This window comes from Prinia subflava, chromosome 3 (assembly GCF_021018805.1).
Source record: "Prinia subflava isolate CZ2003 ecotype Zambia chromosome 3, Cam_Psub_1.2, whole genome shotgun sequence".
Classification (NCBI taxonomy): Eukaryota; Metazoa; Chordata; class Aves; order Passeriformes; family Cisticolidae; genus Prinia; species Prinia subflava.
In genome coordinates, this window is record NC_086249.1 from 99,145,787 (window position 1) to 99,171,352 (window position 25,566).

Consider the following 25,566-nt stretch of genomic DNA (forward strand, 5'->3'; position numbering starts at 1 on the left):
AGAGAATGACCAGTGATCAAGTAAAGAAGTGGTGGCCCAGTTTGGCAATCAAATTAGGTGAGATTAACAGGACAACATTGCAATTGAGGAAATGGAGGCTAAAGGAAGGCGAGGAAGGGTGTGGGTGGAACAGAGGACTTAGGGCCAAAGCATGTGGAAAACCCAATGTGCTCAACATCTTCTTGGTCTCAGTCCTCACAGGTCTGACAGGTCTTTGGGAATTCCAGCTCCTGAGGTCATTGCAAAAGTCCAGGGCAAGGTGAATTTGAACCTGGAAAGTGCTGCAATACCTCTCACTGTGTGAAAGCACAATCAATCTTAACAAATTTCCCCAAGGTCGGCTGGTACTCGAAGTGGCCATGTAGCACAGCACTTCATCTCTGACAACTTCACTTTGCTGGAGGGGTGACAGTAAATCATTAAGCATTTGTGAATGTTGTTTGATGTTTAGTGGGATGTGAGCGACCATAAACTCTGTGGTAATTAGATGTCCTCACTAGCACCTATAGGTGTGTTTGTTATTCAAGTGGACAGATGTGGCCTCTTGAAAATGGTGTGGTCAAGAGCATTCTGGTGGTGGGTGGTGGTGGGTTCCCTTTAGTTCTCAGTCCAGAAGAGGCAGATGAGTTCCCTTTTGATGTCTGAAGGCAGACTTGATTGGAAGGCAGATCCAAGGACAGGGCTGGCCAAAATAAAGATCATCTCCCTTCGCTGTGCACAGTGGCAACCCCCAGCACCACTGGCAGGGTTCACAGCACAAGTCACCTGTCTGCATTTGGAGCTGACTCACAGGAGGAAATGCACACGTGCCTGGAACCAAAAGCATCTCTGCAGGAAGTGGGGAGATGTAAGATGTAATCAATAAACTGCAAGAACAGTCAGCAAAATACCAAGAAAGAACACGAAGCCTGGACAGAATTTTGAAGGCTCGGGCATGAGAGAAAGACTGTTTGGATTGGATGTGGAAGAAGGGTCTAAAGCTTTTGGGTAGAGGCCAGCAGAGGAAAACCCTTGACTGCGACTTGCAGATGCTGCCTGGAGGGATTGGGCATGCCCTTTTTCTAAAGCTGTCAGAGCATCCACAGGTCAGGTGGCTGCAGAGCAGCTGCTGTTCATGGGATCCCAGTGGGAAGCAAAATGCTGGCCAGCCTTTTAGCAAGGCAGTGTATCCACAAATAACCTCATTCTGTCAGAACTGACTCCCTGGTGGCCCAAGCAATGTTCCTGGCTTCCTTTGGCTGCAATCTGCAACCTTTTATTGGTTTTATCTTCCATGTAGTTTGCTTCTGACACAGTTTTACTGATCTTTAGGTGAAGGTGGCAGCAGGTTTTTAAATCCCCCCTTAAGCATCAGAGTGTGTACAGAGACAGTGATTTCAGTGAGCTGGAGTGCTTCATGACTGAGGGACTTTGGGGGCTCCTGGCTGATGAGGAAAGAAGCACAGGGAAGGGTGGGGTAATGGGAAGACAGTGACACCCAGGTATGTAAAACTGAAAGAATTTAGCAGCCACTGAGCTTAGTTACATCTCACAGTTATTTTCTTGTTAAGGACCCATCTCATTGGCCATTGAAACTGCAGACTTCAAAATTAAGTCTTAAACATGAATATTTTTATTCTGTAGAGTCAGTGGTAGAACTGGTAAGATCTCCAAGCCACAGAATTTAAACTAGCATTCTCCTTTTTTACTTTGATTGTGGCATCACAGCATAACACCACTGCCTATTTAGATCTTTTTGTTTGGGCTAATTTAAGGCTTTGAATCACTGGTGCAGAATTGCATGTGTACTCCTAACTAACTGCACTGGCATATTATTAAATGCAAACTAACTGCAGAAAACATTTTCTTCTTTTCCTTCTGTGCATGCACTGGATGGTCTCAGTTCTGAGTTGCTGTCAACCTGGGCTCAGCATGACTCAAATTATTGACGAGGAACAAGCAAAGATGGTTTATCTGTTGTCCAGAACTGGTCAGCTATCTGCAGTTACTTATAGTGTTCTACCAGATTTTCCTCTTGACTGCGTGTCTGAGGATAGATTTATTCTGTGTTGTGTGTGTCAAGAAATACAGCAAATACAACCAAAAAAATTGCACTTACTCATGTCTTGGATTTTTAGCACAAAACCTTAATCTGTTAATAAGTTCTTGCAGACCATTGAGTTGAATCTTTGTGGGAAAAATCTCCAAATTAAAAGTTTGTTTTTTGGTTTTTTTTTTACTTCCAGGAAGTTGAAAAACGAGCTTTTGGAAGCGAGGAGGAAAGGTGGCAACCGCCACTCTGACCAGGACAACAGCAGGGTCTGTGTTCGCTGCCAGAAGGGCCTGGGGCTGATCTTTGACAGGGGAGAGCTGTGCCAGAGCTGCAAGCTGCGGGTGTGCAGCGCCTGCTGCGCGGCCGGAGCCCACGGCCACTGGAGGTGCTCGGTGTGCGCCAAGATCGCGTGAGTCCCGCGGCTTCCAAACCACCCTGGGGGTCACAGCCCTGCAGGGACTTTGTGCTGGTGCTGAGACACTGATTTTGAAGGTTTTAGAACAGCTCAGGTTATAGTTAACAATAGGTGTTGTTGATCTGGCTGAAATGAAGAGATAAGCTTTGCCGAAATCAGTGAAAAGTTAGAGTACGGTTAAAAGAAACTGGATTTAAGATAAGCTACGCTGGGTCTAGTAACTCATTGCTTGTCAACTTTACGTTTGTGTGTTATGAGAAACAGAGAAACTAATCAATAGACCCCAGGAACACAAAAACCTCCTGTTTCCAGAAACCCATTGAAATAGTCCTGGAAAAAGACAGGAAACGAGGAGTTCTGCTAAGGATTCATCAATCACATCTGCATTGAAAAGTTGAAAGTTTAGGATGAGGAAGACTCGTTTTACTTCCTCCTTTTGGTGACCACTCCTCACAAAAAGACCACCGACCTATTTCAGGGAACAAACTACTTAATAGCCTTTGTGTCAATTAGCATATGAAGCTGAGAAGAGGAAGTGACAGGGGTAGAACATGCATTTGTATTTTGTGTATTCAACACTTTTGTAAATAAGAGGCTTTGTAATTACCTGTGATCTTTGCAGTCCATTAGGGAGATATCCCACTCGCTGCCCGGTGTCACAATAAACATACACTTTCTAACTTTAACTGTAAGAGAGTTTTTGTCCATCACAGTTGGATATCAATATTAGATTCATATTCATATTTTTATAAACAAGTGCTCCTGCTGTATTCCCTTAGCACAAAACATGCACAGAGAATGCACAAGGAAAGAGGCTTATCTGGGGGTTTATTTGAATCACTACCTCTTTTCCCAATTACAAGCCAGTTTCAACTAGTTTTCCAAAGACTTGGAAGAATAATTCACTAGATTAGTTTGGTAATATGGGAATTTTGAGCTTGACTTGGTAAGATAACCACAAAAGAAAGGAGAAATGTGTTGGGCAACAAAACTTGATTATGTATCCTGATGTAAGGACTGGATGATGTAAGAAAGAGACTCAATAAAAAAAGAAGTGGAGGGACTTTTTTTTTTTAACAGATCTTCAAACTAACAAGATCAGAAAGGGAAAGCTTTCTGTAAATTGTTTCAGGAAGTGAACACAAATTGCTAGTTCTGTCAAGACTTTGGCTACCTAGGCAGTTAGTGAAATATTAAACAGCAGGGCATGGAGTTTAGGGTTTGTGTCTTCTACCTTTAGCTTTAGAAGGTTGCATCCATTTTTAAATCAATATCTTAAACTCCACTGCATCCAGTGGGGCACATCCAAAGGACAGTGTCTCACCTCTTAAAACAAAAAATGTTTAAGTGTTTGTTTTTTGAAATTATTTTAAATTGGCAGGAGCCTGGCTAAGCTCCTCGTATTTTACCTCAGGCAGTTCCAGAGATAATGTCAGTGCTGTGCCTTTCAGAAGTGAATGGGTGCAGGTGAGGTGACAGCACGGAGAACACCAAACAAAATGCTACCCTTTAAAAATGAGGAAAAGAACAAGGGATTTGTTGACCCTGCCACACTACCTCTAATTTCTGTAAAACCACTGAAACAAATGATAGCTGTGTTGTTTGAAAGCCAAGACAAGGTGACAGGATGATGAGTAAGAGCTGGCTCAAAGACAAATAATGTCAAAACCAATTTAATTTTCACCTTTGATAGGTGACAGAGAAGGATCTGTTGCTGTCTTGTAACTTGGCTGAAGTTAACCTTTTGATACTCTCTCTTGTTCCTTCCTAATAGGCTGACAAATTAGGATAACTGTGCCCTGGATTAAATTCTGCCAGACCTGCCTGGAAAATTGTAAAGCTCTGTTCTCAGCATGGTTATGGACATTTCATTGTCAAAAAAACCTCGGGAAAGCAAAGCCCAAAAAACTCCAAACAAACAAAAAATTAAAAAAAATCCCAACAAAAACACCCCACATACAAACCAAAAAAACTTTTTTAAAACTCCAGTGATATAGAGCAGAGTATTTCCTGGCTTATTACAACTAAATATTTTAGTTAAGAACCTTGATGCAGCAGATGAATTTGCCAGTTACACCTGCAGGAGACATAAAACTGAGAGGGGCTCCAGGCATGCTGAAGGACAGGACTGGGTTTCAAAGTGATGCTTAGAATTTAGAGAAGTGGTTTGAAGGTAAAGCAAGTGATGGTTCCCTATGGGCACGTGGAAGTACTACATTTGGGAAAAAATGCAGCTGCAAAACACAAAATGAGGATAAAAACCAGCTTCTGCAGCTGTTCCTTAGGAAAGGATTTGGGTATTGTACTGGATAAAAACCAAACATGAATCAGCAGAATTTTCCACTGCAGAAAAATTAAGCATCACACAATTATGTACAAGCCTAATTATGGCCTGTAAAATGCGTGATAAAATCCTATTTTATGTAGAGTATCTGCCCATTTACAGAATTCATATTGTCCACCTGGAGAAGGTTCAGCAGAAAATAATGAAACTTAGCACACAGGATGTCCAGAAGAGTGGAAGGAGTCACAAGTGTTCAGCCTAGGTGACAGAGGATTGAAAATACCTGAGTTTTAAATCTACAGAAATCAGCTTGCAGGCTGTTCTATGATCCCTCTTTGGGTAAGAAAAGTAATGTGATACTTAAATTGCAGTGAAAGGATGTAATTTAGATGGTATGAACATTGACATAACTTGGAAGGGCTGCAGAATGTTGTTTTAGAACAGGTTGGATAAACCTCTCTTGGGATGATGACATCAATAAAGGTGGTCCTGCTTTGGGGCTGAAAGATGGGTGAGGAAACTTCTCAAAACTTCTCATGCAACCTCTGCTTCTCCTGATTGTGCTGCAATTCTGTGTGTCAAGCAGTGAACTTAGCAATCACCTGGACAATTAATTCTGGTTGAAATCTGCCTTTAGGTTGTTACAAATTACATGGTGTAATTTGCTTGCAAAGTGCTAAACTTTGCAAGTGCTAAAGTTCTGTCCATGTTGAGTGTCTTTATTAAATTGAAAGCTCTCTCTCTCCTTTCTTTTTGTTCATATGCAGTGTTTCTGCAAGACTTCATGACAGGTAATGATATGTAAAATATCTTTTACATTGCTGGGAGTACACAGAGAGATTATCTTCTGTGTGGGCAGTGTGGAGATGGAAGTTTGGGAAAGGCATTGCAGTTACATCATTGTGCATAGTTCTTCTTCAAATTATTTTAGTTCTGCTTTTCTACCAAGTGAGAAATGCAGGGGGAATCAGGATTTTTAGACTTTTTAAATTGCACTTGATGGAGGAGCTGATTAAGTTAATCTTTGATAAGATGAAAAGGCTGAAGGCAAGGAAAAGAAAATAACCCAGTGTTAAGAGACATTTACGCTTTATAAGTAGCAAACAAAAGGTAGGAAGAGGAGGAAAATCTTTCAGCTCTGTAGCATTGACCCGCACAGTGTTTGTGTCTGCCAAATTGGACTTTTTTACCATGCTTTCCAAAGAGTGTTGGAAAACTTTTATCTTTGTCCCTCTTTTAGCAGCCTTGGTTTTGTTGATATCTGTATAGACTCTAGCCCCTGCTGAGCTGTTCCATTAGCCAGGTTAAACTCTTGTTGTGGTGTGTAGTCTGTTGTCACACTGTGAGACTGTGAGACCCTTAAAAGTCAGGGAGAAGTGTTTATAGCCTTTGTGAATCCTTGATGGTTTTGGTGCTGTGCTCCCCAAATCGTGCTCAAGACTATCTTTTAAATGCTATTTAAGGTGATGGTTATAGCAGTAGCTTGTACAAGCTCTCTTCCTTGTCATGAATTACACCTGCAGGAATATATCCAGAAGCTTTTCAGAACTGTTGGAAAACCTAATTGGTACATTTGGTGTCAGAGAAGAAGGTCTGGTACTGGATGGGGAGTGTGCTCATCCAAAGAGACAACTACTGCACTAATTACTGCAGAAATGCCTTGAATTACACACATAATCCAAAGTGGTTGCAGAAACAACTTGCTGTGTCAGTAAAAAGGATGTAGGTAATATCAGCCAATATCTACCTGTTGCTTCATTTAATACATTCTGACATTTCTTTCCTTGTGAGCTTTTTGAGTCCTGCCTGTCTGGTCTTAACACTGGAGTTTGGGATGCTTTCAGTTCAGTGAAAGGCATCTTGTCACGTGGCCTAGGATCAAATGTTGTTATTGCTTTAAGAGTTACACTGGATTTATGTCCAGTTACCAAAAAAAAAAAAAAAAAAAAAAAGAAAAAGGTGGCAAACTGCAAGCATGCTCACTTTGATTTGAAGAACAGAAATTTCAAGATGCTAATTTTCTAAGTATGTGGTAAAGCATAATATTATTATTATCTGAACAAATTAAAAAACCCCAAGCACAACATAGTGACGTGATGGTGGCTGTAGGGGTGAGACACCAGTTCATTTAATAATACAGTCTCTTTGTTCATCTGTCAACCAGAACATCATCTGGCAACAATAGAATTTGACTTCTGTAAAACAATATTTAGAGCATTTCATTTGCCATTTCTCCAGAGATATACTTGCCTGAAAAACAGCTTATGGTGATGGGGAAGCTCATTACAATAGATTAATTACATTCTGAAAAGCTTTCAAAAAAGAGATTTAGTGAATTTGAAGAAAGACATTTGAATGTGAATAGTGAGAGAGATTCATCAGTATTTTCAAGTATAACAAACAGATTTATATGTGAGTTGTCTTACAGTTTACAGTTACTGTCAAAGGATATTTCCCTTGAATGTCCATAAAGAGAAAATTACTCTGTTGGATTTTGCCTCTCATGGGTGTTATTACCAGGTAAAATATAAAGTCTCAAGAGAAAGCATTTACAGGATAAGAAGGATTAGAATTAAGTCTTCAGCCAAACTCTTAGTTCTCCAGCTAAGGTCAGAGAACAAGGCAGTCCTTACCCATGTGGTTGTGTTCAATAGTTGTGTTGTTGCACCATTTATTGAGGTAAATCCAGCCTGTATGTGTGATGCACTGGAAAGAGGAATCTTTCTGCTCCATTCCCTGCATACAAGGAACTGAGGTCATCAAGAGCTTTCAAACATGGGTGATAAAGAAGGAACTTTCCATTACAGTACCATTTTTTACCCCCTGCATCTTCTTAAATGATGATCAGTTTTTGTTTAAAATTTGGCAGATAAAATGATTGAGGGAAATGAAGTTCTTCCAGCTGTCCTCTGGAAGGTGTATTTCACACCTTGATGCTGTCTGAATTTCTTATTGCAAGTGTGTCTAGGTAGGTGAGAGCACTGCCTTTATGTATCAAATACCTAGGTAGCCCAAGCTATTACAGCAGAACAAAGCAGGAATGGAAAATTTATCTTAATCTCTGGAATAATTATGCTGTCTTAACATGTCATGAAAATTCATCTATAGCTCTTAGTAACATTTATTCCCATTAGGAGCCTAAAAATAGAGCCATTTCCAATGTTTTACCATGCAAGTGCTTTTCAAATTTCTTTTAATTTTATTTTAGTAACTTCTAGGCAAGTTTGCCTTCTTTTCACAGGGTCAAAAATTCTGTTTAATAGCCTCACAGCATAATAAAACTTAGAGTGGAATTAATTTATGTTGTTGAAAATACTCTGTGGAATTGAATACATGCCAAGATGAGGGTATATGAGGGTGTATGATAAGGGCTTTGGTATGTTCAAACATGGGCTGCATTTTATCCAGCCTTTGGTTTTGCCTTTTTCCCCCACATTTTCTTCCTGAGGAGGAAGTAAAATTAACTTGAGGATAGGGGATGGGAAGGGAGGTAGGCTGAATCTCTTGCTTCTGCCGTGGATGTGAATTAGACAGGATGATCAAATGGGGATGAAACTGGTTTAGCAATGTGGGGCTTTGCCCTAAAGAAATAATTGAAAATAACAACTGGGACTTTCCATCTAAAATGGATTCTTTTTATTATTGATTTAACCATGAAGTGCCTCATAAAAATGAGAATGGAAAATCTGAGGTTTTGAGAGGGGCAGGCCATAGGTTATGTTCTGGTTTTGAACTGAGCAGCGTGTCATTAATTTGTTTAGCAGGAGATCACAGAGGGGGAGGAAGCACAAAACCATAACCTGCTCCCCCTCACATGATGATGTGAGTAGGTGGAGCAGTAATTAACACAGAAGGACTTCAGCAGATACCTAAAGTATTTGGTACTCAACTGCTTGAATGCTAATTTTCCTAGCTGTTCTGAGTGTAGGAAAGAGCAATCGTGCAAAAATTGCTGTTATCACAATTTATAACCCTGCTTTCCTTTTTTCTAAAGCTGATTATGTCAGCCTCTGTTGAACACCTTGGAAGACCAGTCTAAATCCTGTATTAGAAATTAAACATGTTGTTTACATCATGAGCTTCATTTAACTGGGAAAGTAAAGAAAATGCATGCACAGACCATAATTTGCAGTCAGTAGGGACCTTGGGCCCATTTTACAAACAATAAAGCCAAACCTGCAAGCACTGATTCAATCTACTACTGAGTAAAGCTCCTGTTCCTTTTCACCTGAAACAGTTTTTTAGACAGAAAAAGTTCATTTAAATCCTGTAGCTGAAATAGTGCATCTTTCTTCTATCTCAGTAGGAGAGAGACTCCCCTTGTCATAATTGCATGAAAATAACATTATTATTATAAGACTGTTTAGGCCTTGCTCTTCAGTTTTTTGATTCAGAATGTCAAATGCAATTATTAAATTCAAACTTCAAGTCAGAGACTTATGCAATCATTTGATCTGAAGTAATTTCTATTTGTGTGTAGAACAAAAATTCTTTTAATAGGTACTCCTGACATGTACGAGTGATTAAGATAACATGAGCACTAGTCTTTGTGTGAATTATTCATCATACATGGAAAATACATCCAATACTAGTGCACTAGAAATTCAAAGCTGCAAAGCTTGAGGATTTTCCCTTTCTTTCATTAGAAAGTGATATTTTTGTAGAAATGATCTGTTGGGTAAGGCCATTTTTGCAAAAACAGGTCTGCCAGCTGAAGTCAGGGTCTCAAGACAGACAATAACACTGACAATAATAAGGATGAAGTTCTGAAGTGAGGCTTGAGGCCTCTTGTTTCTTGCAGCACTTGCCATGACTGGCTGTCAGTGCCTGCTGCTTTTTCCCCTCCACTGTGGATAAACAGGGGGGTGAAGGACCTGACTAAAGCAAGGCAGTTCTCCCTCTATTTGCCACCTTTTGTGCCTCAGCTGAGGGAGTTGTCTGTGGTTTGCCTCATTCCTCATTCTTGTGGTGAAGTCAGAGCAGAATGGGTGTGAGCCTCTCCAGAGTATCCCTGTCAAGGTGCTGGCACCTCACTGAAAATGTGGATTTTAATCAGTCTAATGAGGAAGGTGGGCACTTCAGTTTGCTCTCATTACCTGCATGGACACAGCTCAGCTCTGTCACTGTAGTGACTGTCACACTCTGCCTGCTCAGCCCTGAAAAAGGGATTTTCACCCTCCTCTTTCCGTGGGGCCCAATTTGTGTTTGCCAGCAAGGTCCTGGAGCTTCCTTGGTTAAGCAAGAGGGCACAAGCTGTGGGATTTGGGGCTGTTTGGTAGTGGCAGGTTGTAGATAGCAGAGAGAGATTAGTAAGAGAAGTAGATTGCTCAGTTATCCTTTGCCAGAAGATAAAGGGATCAACCATTGTTGCCCAAATAATCTAATCTATCCCTTCCCTGCAAAACTTACATTTTGAGGAAGAGGAGTATTGGGTCACACAGGGATGGCAAGAGGAAGGGAAGGTCTTTCTGCACAGTTCTCCTTCCTCACCCCCAGCCTGTGCCAGCCTTTCCCATCTGGTGGGCTGCTTTACTGCCAAAGGGAGAAGCAGCAGAGGTTGTTCAGAGGCAGTGGGGGCACAGAGAGGGAGATGATGGGGAGCTCTGAGGTCCCATCCCACAGTGGAATGGAGGAGAGGAGGGCCCCCTCCCAGGGATGGATGCTGAGGGAGGACCTGCCTCCACCAGCAGCACCACTGCTGATCCTTCCTTGCACAAAAATCCTCCATCCTCTTCCTTCCCAGCCTCCTTCCACAGCTGCCCCAACCATCCTTCCCCTGGCTGCAGCTCCTCTGGGTTCTCCATGGCTCTCCCTGAGCTCTTGGTCCTGCTATTGCAGGGTCAGATCTTCCCATCACACCACAAAACTGCTGGGCAGTAAAACAAGGAGCCACTCTGGTCTCAGGCACTCTCCCACCCAGGCTGAGAGCCCCTGGGCACCTGGGATGCACCAGAGGGGTTTTCTCTCCCTCCTCACTGTTCACATCTGGCCAGAAAATGTCAGGGATGGCTCTCCAGGGCAAAGAGCTGCCCCTCCATGACCCTCAGCAGCCCAGGGGGGTGTCACTGTCAGGGCTGTGTGAGAAAATAACTGCAAGGTTTGGTTGAAAAAGCCTGGAGCTTCAACCCTGCTGAAACCCTGGGTGAAGGTCACAGCTCCTTTAGATTGTCAGAGCTCACAGAAGGGTGAAGATGCTTCTCTGGATAAGGACATGGGCAGTGTTCTGTCTGACCTTGATCAAGTTAAGTATTCCTGGTGAGATATCAGGGATGGGTGAAATCTCCATCCAGGGGGATAGCAGCACTTGTGGAGTTTTATGGTCAAACTCGGTAGTAACTGAGGAAAAAATGTGTGAACTGTATAAATCAGACTGCAATGTGATATGTCATTCACATTGCAATGGAATTTGGTGACACAGTGACAGGTCTGGAAGGTTTATGGTTTGATATAAAACATTAAACATGCCATAAGTCTTGGGATAAAATAACTGCACAGAGAAGTGTGTAATGTAAGGGAATTGTGAAAATACGGGTTCAGATTAAAAAACATTTTTTGCATCAGTCAGACCAGGCATGGCTTCTAATGAGGTGAATCCTTTTCAGTGTTTGGAACCAACAGAAGTAATTTAAAAATTCCTGGTTGAAGCATAAAGATTTCATAATGACTGAGTGATTGTGATGATGAATTATGGAGGGCTTTTTCACTAGGAGTCTGCAACAACAAGATAAGGCAATAAATCTATTTCTATGCTTGTGGACATGTATTTGGGATTTTGGTTTTTCTAATTTTTTTTTAGTGAGTCATGAGAGATGCATGATTCATTAACAGGTTAGGATAAACTGATAATATTAGGTCTTTTCACCAGTGTCAGGATGTTATTCTGTTATTTTTAGTATTTTCTCAAGTAAGACTCCATTCAGGCATGACTCAGAAATAACTTAATAGTGCAGATATTGATAAGTGCTCTAAATCCATCTGTAGTAATTTTCATGCACAAGAGACTGGATGATTTCTTTTCCTGTAGAGGTTTGAAACCAAAATTTCTTATTGAACAGTAAGCAGGAACATGTCTGGAGCTAAACCAGTTTTTAATGTTTGGGGGTTATTAGTTTGTTTATTTGCTTTTTATTAGAGTATTCATGACTAGTAGCTTTATGCCATCAGTTGTGTATAGCGAGGCAGTAGAGAAGGTGATGCTGTGCCATAATGAAACTAATTCAGGAAAAGGCAAACAACCAGCATAAAAATCCACCCAGCAAAAAACCCAGCAATAGCAGTACAGGTTTTCTTAATTGCTAGTATAGGTGAAAGAATTTGAAGCCAGAAAAAGCAGCATTGTCCAGAACAGCAGCAAAGACAAATTTTCATTGCTCTGAACTGCTGACACACAGCTAATTCATAGCAGCACTGCCATGTGAAGAAACTGCATATAGTGTCAGCATATAAAACTAGAAATGAAAAATACACATGGACTTGCAGCAGGCTTTCCATAACCACTTAGGATCCATGAATTGCTGACTTACATGGAGGGACCTTTGGTGGGGGATTTTCTCCCCCAATCCACTGTTGCTGTTTCTGTGTCTCTTGTCATTTTGGAGATATTGAGAACTGTGACACTGAGTAATTCACAAAAGACCAGGATGACAGAATGTTCTGTGTTTTTTACAGAAATCTTGTAAATGTGGTTGAAACACTTTTTTGCCAAGTAAATTTCCATCTACTAAAAATCCCTTTCCATTCACAAAAGTGATATTTTTCTGCTAAGTGTCCTATTATTCCAAGCTCTACTATCAATCTCTACACTTTATTTTTAACTGTGCAAATGTTGTCCAGAATTTGTGAGCGTGGCGGGTGATTGATGAACTGCAGTAGCTTTGGCTGGCCAAGTTTGTTAATGTGCATGTGCCTCTGGCTTTTTTCACTGTCCTCATGCAGAGAGCTGCGGATAGTGACTGGAGAATGGTTTTTTGAAGAGAGAGCAAAGCGCTTCAAACAATCAAATCTCGGAACTGATGTTGTCAGACAGTCAATCCTTCACAAATTCCCAGGTAGGGACCTTGGAAAGGAGATTTGCTTGTGCTTTATATGTTCAAAACCTTGTTTCTTGAGTGTTTGACTTGTATTTTATTCCTGACTGAAGTATTTTAACCTTATTTTTTTATTTGTGCCTATACAGTGATTTATGAATTATTAATATTCAGGAAAGGTAAGGTCTATATAAAAGAAGTATCTCCGTGGAGATAGAGAGCTGCTGAAAACTCACTGTCCAAACAGGTGGACAGCATTATTCAGCTGCAAAGCCGAGCAGCAGAGACCCTGAAATTTGCTCTCAGCTCCTGCCAGGAAGTTTGGCTGTATGGAGAGATCTCAGCCCAGCCACTTTTTGCCTTTGGCTCTCTTATTTGTGATAGTGGTCTGTAAAATTACTCAAATTTTCTTTTTCAGTTCTGAAGAAGAAAGGTAAATGTGAGCTCCTTTGCTGGAGCATGGGCTAATCCAGGCTACCTGGTACTCAGACTTTCCCTCTCCCCAGGTATCTCAGACAAGCTGCAGCTGCACTTTGAGGTGCAGTAAATTGTCTGTCTGTCTTGGCCAGGCACAGCCCGGGGTGTGTGAGCTGCTCTGGCTCCTTGCAGGGTACCACAGGAACACTGGGGTGAGAAATAGGAGTTTTTTCTGAGTACTGATGGTTTGTACTCACTTAACCCCTTCACTCTGAACACAGAAGCTGTTGGGTAGTCTGTGTCAGATTTTGTTTTTATGCCCAATTTTATCCCCTAGCTCGTAAGGAGAGGGGCTGGTTTGCTGCCAGTGGAAAAAATACATGGTGCAAACCTGCTCCTTGGAAAATACAGACCTTGCCAAAATCACTGTGCTTCAGAAGCTGTAGAACTGGCTAGTGTGTAAGTTCTCAGTATTATGTCAGTGGTCAGATTGGATATTTCATGATTTGCTACTTGATAGATATACTGAAAAATATATTTAAGCCATTTTCCCCATACCTTGCTCCTAGAACAAACATTTTAATTATGAAAACATTCTTTCATTCCACACAGAAGACACTGTACATTTCAAAATTAAATTTCAGGTCCTTTGGTTATTAAATATTGTCACTGATAAATTTGGAAGAATAGTTCAAGACAAGAGCTGATAAGCTGAAGTTAAAGTTTTATTTCATTACGAATATCCCCCAAGGTTTTTTCATTATCTGTTTTTGTAGGTTGTTTGACCTGTGCTGTGTTTTTTGTGCAGAAGTTCAGTTTCTATTTTCTTTCTCCCTCCACTGCAGACACAGTTTCCAGTGCAGATGACGAAAAAAGATCCAAAGATCAACCCCAAGAAAATGAAGAAAAAAAGCCAGATGTCCCATTCTGCTCCACAAATGGACACAAATCTGTCTTTAGCAGACCTAGAAAGATTGGGTAAATCCTTTGGTTTTGTTGTTGTTGGGTTTTGTTTTGGTTTCTGGGGTTTGGGTGGTTTTTTTAAAACTGATAAATCTAAAACCAGCTGTATATGGTTGGATAGATTTTCTTTTGCGTTTTTCCAGTCTTCCACATCAGCCTCAAACTTCCCAGGATTAGAAACAGCCCTCATTTAAAGGCATACTTACTATAATTAGATTGCTGTTTCCTAGGAAATGCAGCAATAACTGTCCTTCAGCTATAAAGGCAGCAGAAAAAAATGTCAATTTTACTTTTGGATTTTTTTTTTTTGTTTCTGCTCAGGAGTAACAGAGTGTACTTAAAGGCAGGCTTGCCAGAGAAGCAAATGCAAAAAATAGTATTTGTTGGACCTGGTTTTTATGTATACTGGTCGGTCTGGTTCACAAGACAAGTTTTCCTTTGAGGTTCCAGCTGTGCAAGTACAACCTGAGTGTGTGTGTGTGTGTGACAGTGAATAAACAGAGCTGCTGCTGCTCATCTTGCAGGGTTTGTCCCCAGTTTGGCTGTGCCCTTGGAGGGGCACTCACTCTCAGGGGACACAGGCAGATTGACTATGTGGTTGCACAAGTGGTGTCTGGACCTAGCTTGAGGCTATTGGCCAGATGGGAAGAAAACCTGAATGGAAGTTCATATCATGCCTGGAGCCTCCATGGTAGCTGGAAAACTTTATTTCTGTTGAAAGGAAGAAAACATTTTTATCAGGGATCCGAAAGATAGGGCAGGTGGATGCTTTCCATGGCTTTTTGACTTCTGAAGAGAGATGAGAATGGAATTACCTGCTCCAGCGACTCCAGAAATTACCAGAAGTTATCTATCTCTCTTTAATATAGGGGGAAAGAGCATCAGAACACCTCTGGCCTCTCAAATTATGGTGAAGAAAGAACCAGCATAGGGAATCCTCTATAACAGATCTAGATTTTTCTCTGAGTCATGCTAAGTGGTAGCTATAGTAAGAGGGCATTAAAATATACTTTTCTAATCCTCCTTTCATTTAAATCCTTTAAGCAAACCAATTAGTCATATTCCCTTATAAGAAACAATTGTTTGTATAATTGTTATTTATTTCAGTGGTGCCATTTCTGTTTGTGGACAGAAGTGTTTTTGGTGGTGACCGTAAGAGAAATTTAATCTTACAAGAATTTTGCTTGCTTTTCCTAGTATATTTGGTAGCCTCTTTTAGAAATATTTCCTTATTGTTCCTCTTCTTTGCTTGCTTCTTCCTCCCTCACACTTCACATTGATGTATCTCGTTAGTGGATTTGTTTTAGCAAGGTTCTTTTGGGGCCAGCTGCTACTGACAGTGTAATGGGATAACTTATCAGTCTATTGTGGTTTGTAAGATCATGAGGAATACAATTACTTGGTGACATTTCATTCATTTCTGTCCCATTAGGCCATGTTTTGCAGGGGTGATGCAATGGTCTTTAGAAATGGCATGTGTGGGGCATTTGATGCATATAATTCTAGAAATATCTAAAGACAAAATACACATAGCGTAATTTTCTGGAGGAAAATGCACACCCTTAGTCAAAAAATACTTAGCTAACTATAAACTCTCCTCCAAAAAAGAGATAAATTTTCACAAAAGGCAGTTCTGGTTCTAAGCTTGAATAGAAGGATTGTTTTAGTGTTTTGGTAGTATTGTATTTTACAGCATTTGCAGTAAACACAGTGTTTTTCCCCCAGGAACCAGTTTCATCACGAGACTTGGTGCTCTGGTGACCTTTATATCCCGACTTGTCCACAGCTTAGATGAAATTAATGGACTGTGCACATCACAACTTTCAAATTCTTTTATTCCCTGTTTTCAACAGGAGGGTTATCAGGGCAGTTACCAAAGGAGAAATGACGTTTGGAAAAGATGAAGGTGAAAGGAGCAGAGGCTCAGAGGCTGAGAGCCCAGGTCTGCGTGGTGGCAGAGCAGCTCCGTGCTCCGAGAGGTGAGCAGGAGTCAGGACTGGCCGGGGCGTGTGAGACCCTGGGCTGCCTCATCTCTTTGGCTGCTCAGCACAAATGCTGTCTGAGACACACAGCTTATGTTCATAAATCAAACAAAAAACACCCCACAAACCAAAAATCTCCACTCATTTTACTCTCCTCGTGTTCAGCTGGTGGCCGATGTCAGTGCGTTGTTTTTGTTTTCTGGCTTTTAATTGGTGAGTTCTCATCTTACAAAACTGAGGCTCTTTGTTCTTCTTTACTAACAAAATGTTGATTGATTACAATTTATGTTTTCTTCTTCAAAGGCTGTTTGCCCTTCTCTTCCATGATTATTGTCCCAGATATTTTATCATTCTTCTGGGTTTCAGAGATCTCTGCTAGTGCCTCTGATGGTATTACAAATTCCAAGAGCAACATTCCTGTCATGTCCTACCTTCAAAAAGAAGCCAAAAAGCAGCTCACTTTTCCCTTGTTCAGTTGGATACCCTGCACTGGATGTAGACACACATTCTTTTCTCAGCTGCACACACACCTAGAAATTTTACAGTTTGGATTGAAAAAATAATAACAATTTGCTGTAAGCTCTAACAGTGATTTCCCATCTCTAAACTAGTGTTTCTGGGAGACTCCAAAGAGATATGCAGGAACAAAGGATAGCAGATAGAAGGAACATCATGGAGTTCAGTTTGCACATAGATAAACCCTCTTGTTCAAGTAAAAACTCTCTTCTCTTTGTTACCTACAGTTCAAATCCCAATGTCTAGATGTTCTGCAATATGCCTAAAGCTGATGGTAGCAATCGTCCTGACAGTTGATAATTTGATTTTTTTTTTCCACTGGGTGCTGCAGCATCTACCAGCCAATCCAGCTTGCAAGCTAGTTGTTTCCTTTAATCCATCCAGTTCACTCTTTTTTTTTTTCACTAAGCTTATTAGGCCTTCTATATCTCACCAGACTCACACCTGACATCTATGAGACCAGAAGTAGAATTTTTACTGGTTTTCTGCATTTTCACTAAATAGAGGAGAGATGAGTGAAGGATCTAAGAGACAAAACCCCAAGAATCTGGTGTCCCTGCTGCTTAATACTGATGTTATGCAGTATTAGTAGCTTTCTCTGAGAGTTTACCAGGATAAGGACAAAAGGATGCTTGTTATAGGATTGTGCAGGGGTTTTTTTTGTGTGTGCCAAACTACAAGAAAGTTATCATTCAGTTAACTATAAATGAAGCAAAATAATTTTGTTTGCATGGTGGAAGCCAGCACCTGATAAACTCTCTGTACAGATTTAAGAGTGAAGTAGTCTATAAAGACAGCTTTTGTGTTTGATTGCCTTGCCTCACTTTCACATAAATCATCATTTTCTAGCTGTTTCCCAGAGCCAGAGTGCAAGACTTGTTAAATTAGGGGTATTGAGTGATTCTGACAACTTCTTCTCTACTTATCATCTCATTCTCACCTGGTGAAATTGGTCTCCTGTGCCAAGGTCCAGAGTAACATTGTCAAAATTGGCAGTATTTCACCTACCAGCAGGGAAAGCAAGAGAGAATTCTTATTCTTTTTAAACATTTCTGTTTAAGAGAAGATGTATTGAGCTGGGAACAGGGAAACCCAGGCCATGAATTTATTTCTTCGGGTTTATTTCTACTCCAGCAAAAATGTTTACTGCTGAATGCTGTAAATGTTTTTGCAGCTGAAGGAACTGGGAGGCAGCACCAGGTCAGGATCCTTCTAGGGGAAATAGTGTGGGAATTTCAGGCTCATTTACACAGGCACTCCACCCCACTGCACTCAGGTCTTGTCTGCCCCCAGGAGAAGCCTGGCAAAGTCACAACACATTTTTCTGTTGTCTACATAACATGTATAAAATGTGACAAATCTCTAATAGTAGACTGAAATAAGAACTAAGGACACATTTTAAAATAATTTTAGTTGTTTAAAAAGGTTAAAAGAGTGCAACAGATTGCCCTTTCTAACCCTTCCCCAATGGGTTTACCAGTATTTTCCAACAGAAAATGTTCAATGGAAAAAGTTTTGCCTGTTGTGATGTTAGACAGCAACTGGAGTCTGGTGTGCTGGTCACAGATGATTTTTGTCACTTTTACTAAAGTGAAGCCTCCAAGAAAACCTGTCCAACCTTCCTAAATTTCTACAATGGTTGAGAGAATCAACCTGTTTGGGTCTAGGGTTATAACTGCAATGTGAGCAGGACAATGAACAAGTTGGTATTTTTCTGGAGATGGATATATGGAGACAGATATTCAGAATTTTAGAGTTTCTGGAGATGGTGCTGGCATTAAACTGGCTGTAGAAGTGTCCAGAAGTGTCATGTTACTGTAGTTTCCCTTTACACCAATGGAACTGAGTCAAAATTTTGTCAAGAGTTGAGATTTTAGCTAGGGGTTAGAAGAAATTTATATTGATTAGGACGTAAACTAGAAAAACAAAAATAAGTTAATGATTATTAGATGCTTAAGCTAGAGCTGGGTGATGTATTACTTGCTATTACGTGCTTGTTTTAGTTGTGTTTATAGAAAGAGATGAAATAGATGGACCATCACAGTAACAAATAGAAACTAATAGAGCCATGACTGCACCTAGACCCAGATAGTAATTAATCCTGAAGAAAGGGAAGTTGAATTGTGCAGGTGCAGGTCAGGGGAAAGAATGAGGAGGAGGCTCTCATGCTTGTATGATCCAAAGGTTTATTCCAGGAATGAACCCTTGAACGGGCAGAAGAAGCAAGAAAGTCAGGGAGAACTGGGTTATAAATGGGGGAGGACCTGGGGGTGGAAACTTGGATAGAACCACTCAGGGAGAGGGATGGGAGGAGATCAACATGAGCTGAAAGTTTTAGGGACCAAGGGGGAGGATGAGGGGAGGAGGAGAAGTCACAGCATCCAGTTCTGGGGGAATTCCCAGGCAGGGTTTGGGCAGGGGCTGGCTCTGCTGGCTCTTGGGGAAGACTGACAGGGAACAATCTGGAAAAAGGGGCAGGGCATGGCATGATGGACAATTCGAGGGAGGGTATAACCTGAGGGATAAACCTTTTACATAACAAGAACAGGGAGGTTGCACCAACATTGATTTAGAATCACAAATTAAACAAATTACTTTCAGACACACTGCCACAGTTGTACTAAAAGGTCATGAAGGCCTGCCAGCTGTAAGAAGGTAGAGAGGTCATTGTGATGAAGACTTCTCTGACTTCATCCTTCAAGACCACTGACCCAATTTGGGACCACCCAACCCATTTGAGAGAAGAATTACACAGGGGTGAAGGACTAGCTTCATTATAATACAAGACAGGAAATAAGAAGTGCTGAGATTATACCTATGTGTAAGCATTTTACATATGTGATGCTTTAGTAAATGAATAGACAGCAAAGAGCCTTGTAATCTGTGCACACGACTCTAGGAGGGGACTCCCGTGCCACCTGACATTGAAATAAATATGCTACTTTCTAACTTCAACTAGTTGGAGGGTCTTTGACCATCATCTTTTTGATTTTATTCAAGTCAGAACAGCCTGGTAGGAATGGTTGCATGAGCTGTCCCTCGTCCTGCTGGATGTGAATGCAGTGTGGATTAAACAGGGACAAGCAGCCTGGACAAGAGCTGCCCGCCTGGGCCATCTGCAGTTCTGGTAGCAGCACTGACAATACTTGTATGATGTGTATGTGTAACTTGTGATTCATCTTTGCCTGTGTTTTCTCTTTCCAGGTACTCCCCCAGCCCATCAGGGCTCTGTTACTCTCCCAAAGTTAGCACGGCACTTTCCTTGCAGCACTTTGCTGAACCAGCTGCCTTGGTTTGCTCAGAGCAGTAACCCTTCCCTCCTCCTGTCTCCACGCAGAGGGAGCACGCTTTCGCTGGCCAGCAGCAGTGCAGGAGCTGCTGCAGGACCTGCAAGGGGCAGAGGCAGCGCTGCCAAGGCTTCCCCGCGGCGCTCCCCGGCGCTCAGCACCCGCAGCATGACCACGGACTGCAGCGGGGTAAGGGCAGGGCTGCACCAGCCTGGGCTGGGCTGGCACCTGCCAGGTCTGTTTGGAGCACTGTAAGGATGAGCCCAGCACAGAAAATCTGATTTCTGCCTCCGTTCTGCCTCTGCAGATCTGTGCTGGAGCACAGCTTGCCATGCTCTCATCAGTGGTGTGGGTTTTGCTTTGGCAGGCGTTTCTCTTCTGTCCAAAAATCACTGTGGGTGTCCAGCATTGGATAATGAGTTACAGGTTCTGAGCTGGGATACACAAGGGATGGGAATAATAAGCATTTTTTGGCACTTTGGGACCTTGAGTAAATGCTGTGAAAGAAGGGTGTGACTTTCAACCATGCACAATCTAGGATTCTCTCCCTGATTCATAAGGGAAACTTTGCAAGTCCAGCACTTGCAGAAAATCAGGCCAAACTGATTTTAGGGTTTTTTTGACACTGGGGTCTGCATAAATTATTCCATAACACAAAATGTGTGACAAACACGTTATCAGAACAATTCCTCTCACATGCTGCTAGGCCTCTTGGGAGGTATTTACCATTAATATTTGGAAAAAGGTTAGATGAGTGTTTAGATGAGAGCCCTATTGAACACATTGATTTTCTTTCTACCTTCCAGATACTTGGTCTAATATGTTGTCTTTCCTAATAAAAAAATAAATTAGTGTAGATGAAAAGCAGTTTTGGGAGCTGTAAATAAATGAATAGTTGTTTTATTTACATTCTCGTCTGCACATAGACTGACTTGTTTTCAAGTGCATAAGATTTGTTTGAAAAATCCATTTAATTTAGATGGAGTTATGTTATTAGCTTTTCTTTTACAGGCAGGCAAGAGGTCACAGTGATATCAAGGATATTGGCTTTATTTAAGGGGTTATGCTGGCATAATTCCATAAATTCAAGTGCATTTGGTTTTGCCCTGGCTGAAATCATTATGCTAGTACAAAAAGCATGGGTTCTGTCTTTTTTCCTTTTTTTTTTTTTTTTCTGATTTCTGAGCTGAGTGAGCTTCTAATAGATTTGGGTGTTTCTTTTCCCTGATACATTACTCTGGTTCCTCAGCTGCAAACTCAGAATGTAAGCAAGAATTGCATCTTTGTGCAAATTTTAGGCATCATCAGTGCTAAGCAAAGCAGATTAGACCAGAATCTAAATATATTCAGTAATGTTAAAGGAGTTTGGAATTCTGGAATCTAAAGGAAATTATGCTTTTATAAACTAATAGTGAATTAACTTGGTGTTTGTATTTATGGCATGTGCATTTTTCCTCTTGGACAGGACACTGGCTTGGAAAACAGCATGATTATTCCAGCAAGTGAAAGTGTACCTGAGGATTTAGTAAAGAAGCACAGCAGGAAACCATCTGGAACACCTTCCATTGCAGTTTCTAGGATATCTTTGTCATCAGGCAAGTATTAAGTCTTTTTCTTCTTTCTCACAGCCTTCATTATCAGAGGATTATGCTCTTGTGACTCTGCTCCCTTTGTTCTTAAAAAAAAAGTAAGATTCATAAATTTGTTCATTCTGAAAACTCTTCCCTTTTACTAATCAAGTTCATACCCCTTCACAAGTTTTACATTAAAAAATTGTATCCTTACCCCAGAAACCTTGGTACAATGCTATTGTTAGGTAAATCACCTGCTCTTAGAGGGGTTACAAGATTTCATTCACAACTGCATGTTGTTCAATCATTCTCTGTGTGCCTCCTGTATGAAATTCTATCTGTATATGTATATTATGTATAACTGTGTATATCACTCTGCTGCTGCCATTCCATTTCACACCCACTTTGCCCAGAGGCAAATTTGGGAAACAATGAGTGGTCAGAGAACAAGCCCCTCACAGACTTCTTGTCTGTTCATTTTTGTGTGTGATGCTCTGAACCAGTCAATCCATCTGTAATTAATCTACCTCCTTTCTCTGGAGGTGGTGGGTAGGAAGGGCTTACACAGGAAGGTGTTGTCACAGCCACTCTGCAGCAGGGGATGGGGATCCTGTTTTTCCTCTCTGAAATGGGAGGCAGGAGCACTCTGCTCTCTCCTGCTTCCCCCAGGCACTCAGCTGCTCCCTGCTGGGCTGATGGAGTGGGTTTGGGATTACAGGCTTCTCTCTGGAACACAGCAGGACTCACTTTATTGTAGCTGGATTTAGCCCAAAGCTGAAACCTAGTGGTGTACTCCACAGAGCTAATCCAAGGAGAGAATGTTCCTTACCTCAGACTTTTGCAGCTTGAAAGCATCAGAGTTTCCTTGAGAATATTGTTCAGTGCAATTCCAGGAGAGGTATTACAGATGGCTACTTACTTAGGAAGTAAAAATTCTCCTGTTTCTGCTACCTTACAAAATAAAAGCTTTCCTGGTAGATTAGAACTGACCTTATGTTACCAAAGCAGATGGATGCTAAACAAAACTTTAGGCAACTGGGGAACAGGCTTCAGGCCCTGCATTGTCTCCTTGGCAGATCTCAAAGGACATTAAAGGAGAGTGACCTTTCCTTCCAGCTCTAGACCAGGTAGAAGATGAACAGTTAAAAACCTTTCAGATTCCTAAGTGCAGGATCTAAAAGTACTCTCTTCCCCTTCTTTTCTTTCTAAATATATTGAAACAGTCCCACAAAAGACTTATATGGGGAGGACTAAGAGGCCTTGGAGAAAGATTTTCTATGTCTTATGCTATAAAGTGGATGAGAGATCTGTAGGACTGAGAGAAACTGCTGGAGCTCTTGAGACTATTTTTTTCCTCCTAATTTCTGCAGCAGGAACACTGTAAATGACAGAAGTACTTTCTACATCCATCTGTATCTGCTTGATTCTGGTGCAGATGCTGGGGAGATTTGGGTGGTGGTGGCAGATGTGACAATCCCTGTGAACCCTTGGACAGTGAGTTTTGCAACATTCAGAGAACCAACCAGAGAAACCAGAGAAAGTCAGAATCTTCATGATCTCTATGGTGTCATCCACAGAAGACAATCCCAGTAGATAAATAAACAGTACAGGGGTAAAATTATTGCCCAGAAGGCTGAGCAGCATCAGAAAGCATGTTTCTCTGTTTATCATAGTGATGTTCAGTTGCCATAGTTTTTGACAGATAACCGAAATACTGTTTTAATTTTTTTTTGTTTAAAACCATTGGAGTTGGGACAATGCTTGTATGGAAGATGAAATGGAATATTTCTGTACAAACTATAGCAAACATTTAAATTGTTTTTTTTCCCCAGACCGTAGCCGATCTGAGATAGATTTGAGTGAATCTTTCTCTGAAGGAAATGAGGATACCCTGAGCATAAGAAGCAAATCTGTACCTAGTGCCTTAGATCAAGAATTGGTGAGTTATAAATATGTAAATGTTCATCTGGTGGAAATTCTGTTTGTTTGGACCAATGAAATCAGGACTTTATGTGTATCCATATAAAATATGGGTAAGGCAGAACATTCAGGAGTATGTAATGAGTTTTTTAATAGTGTCATCTTCTGAGTATGTTTGCAATAGAGTGATTTCAATGAATAGTCATGGTTCCAGTTTGTTTTTAATTTGCTGGGTTTGAGTTCACAGATGAAAGAAACCTAGCCTGAAAATAAATTCCAGGCACTAAATTGCACATGCTCCAAAATTCTGTCAATTCATATTTTCATAAGCTTTAATTTTGATGCTGAGAAAGTTCGTAGTTTCATAAAGGCTTTAATCTTTTTCTGATTTGGTTTTCCACTAATCTGTATTTTTAGCAGGAAGACCCAACTTTCTGTTCTGGCAGTGTTGCTTACCTCATCTTTCTGTTGACTCTTCCAAACATCTCAGTGCCTTTTTTTTTGTGTATTCTATGGATTGCTTTTCCTGAAGTGATTCACAACTTCCATCTCCTCTTATGCAAATATCCAAGATAGGCAATTTGCAGATGTCCATCAGTGCTATAAAAGAATATTCAACCTTATTAAATATGCATGGGGGAGATTTATTTAAATAATTATCTAATCACAGTTTATTCTAAAGCTTCCAAATGTGTTCTTGTACCTTATACCCACTCTTCCATCTGCTCTTTCCAGAAGAGCACTGACCATGGCAGATGTCTCCCCTTCCTACATTGTTGAAATTTGAGCCTTGGTGGAAAATCATGTGTTGGGATTTCCATCTTTTCTTGGAGTAGCAGCAGTCACAGAAGGTGCCTGCAGCGTTGCTTTGGGTTGATCTTTGAGGAATTAACACAAGGCTTTCTGTGTGTCAGGTGCTGGTAGAAGAAAAAGTTCAAAAATAAGTGGGTTATTTTTAAATTGTGATAAAGAAAAAAGATGCAGTCTTTATTAAGAAGCTGGAAAATAATGCAGAAGAAAAGCATAAAATAAAAAGATGCAGACTTTATATTTCTTTATATCTGTTCTCTGCTCTGACAGTTACAACTTAGATATTTCTCTGAGGCAGCTGCCAGAGATGACAAATCCAGAGAGGTTTCCTGTTCTTTGATTTTTGTCTTCCTAATCAGAGATTTTGTTTTGTATTTCTTTCCTGCTGATTCTGAATGAAATTCCAGATTACATCTCTGCAACTCTGCAGCTTCCTTGCTAGCACAGGAGACCTCTCCTGTGGCATAACCTTGATTTAACTTCTCTGGAGTGTGGTGCTAATTCCTCTTTAAAATTCATTCATAACAGGAGTCACAGATCTCTGATTTTACCCACATCCTCGCTTTCTCTGCCTTGTGAAATGAACTGATTGCATTCATCAGCTTTTGTGTCACTGTATTCATTTAGGGTAGTTTGTCTCACAGGAGTCCTTCAGAATCGTGTCCCATATTCATTACAGATGCAGTGGTTTGAGATAAAAGCTGTATTCCTGCTGGAATTTAGTTTATTTGTTGCTTGCATGTAAGAGACAAAAAGAAAGGTATCTGATGATGGTAACAGCAGCTCCTGCAACCTGAGAAAAGCTGGAGTTTTACCTCCTTTTCTTCTGGCTGAGGTCCTTCATTCTCTTTCTCCTGGGTGATGGGAGCTGATATGGGAGATGCCACATGTCAGTAGGATATGCAGATTGCTGGAATTTATCAGCTGAAGGGATGGGAAAAGGCTTTTAGCTAGTTTGCTCCTTTATCAGGGAAACCCATTACCCATACAGAGAAATCAGCTGGGAAATGGAATGGATATTTTGCTTCTCTAAATTAGTATTACTTTTGATAATGAAAAGGGGCAAGACCCAAACCCCACATGGTGTGGTGCAGATTTATCAAGGACCATGGGGAACCAGCTAAATCCACTGTTGTGTTCAAGTGTGAGCACCTTTTCTAGAGAGGTGTGTGTTGAATTCCTGACCAAGTGATGTTCATTACATGCTCAGCTGCCTTTTCAGGAGTAATTGGCTGATGTGGACTTTATAGCCCTCACTGGAGACCATGAGATTAATATCCTACTAGCTCTAACTTTAGTAAGCTAATAACACCAACCAATTACAAAGTTGCAATTCTGTAGC

The 25,566-nt window shown here is 40.9% G+C and overlaps 1 protein-coding gene across 1 annotated transcript in view; it reads left to right on the plus strand.

The window, feature by feature from the left end:
* Positions 1–25,566, plus strand: part of SYTL5 (synaptotagmin like 5) — a 60,181-nt gene that overhangs the window by 12,338 nt on the left and 22,277 nt on the right. The window contains exons 3-9 of the mRNA XM_063393010.1: positions 2,226–2,441; positions 12,667–12,779; positions 14,021–14,153; positions 15,992–16,117; positions 19,974–20,112; positions 21,389–21,518; positions 23,327–23,433. Of these exons, the coding sequence (XP_063249080.1) occupies positions 2,226–2,441; positions 12,667–12,779; positions 14,021–14,153; positions 15,992–16,117; positions 19,974–20,112; positions 21,389–21,518; positions 23,327–23,433 (964 nt within the window). The remainder of the gene's footprint in view (positions 1–2,225; positions 2,442–12,666; positions 12,780–14,020; positions 14,154–15,991; positions 16,118–19,973; positions 20,113–21,388; positions 21,519–23,326; positions 23,434–25,566) is intronic.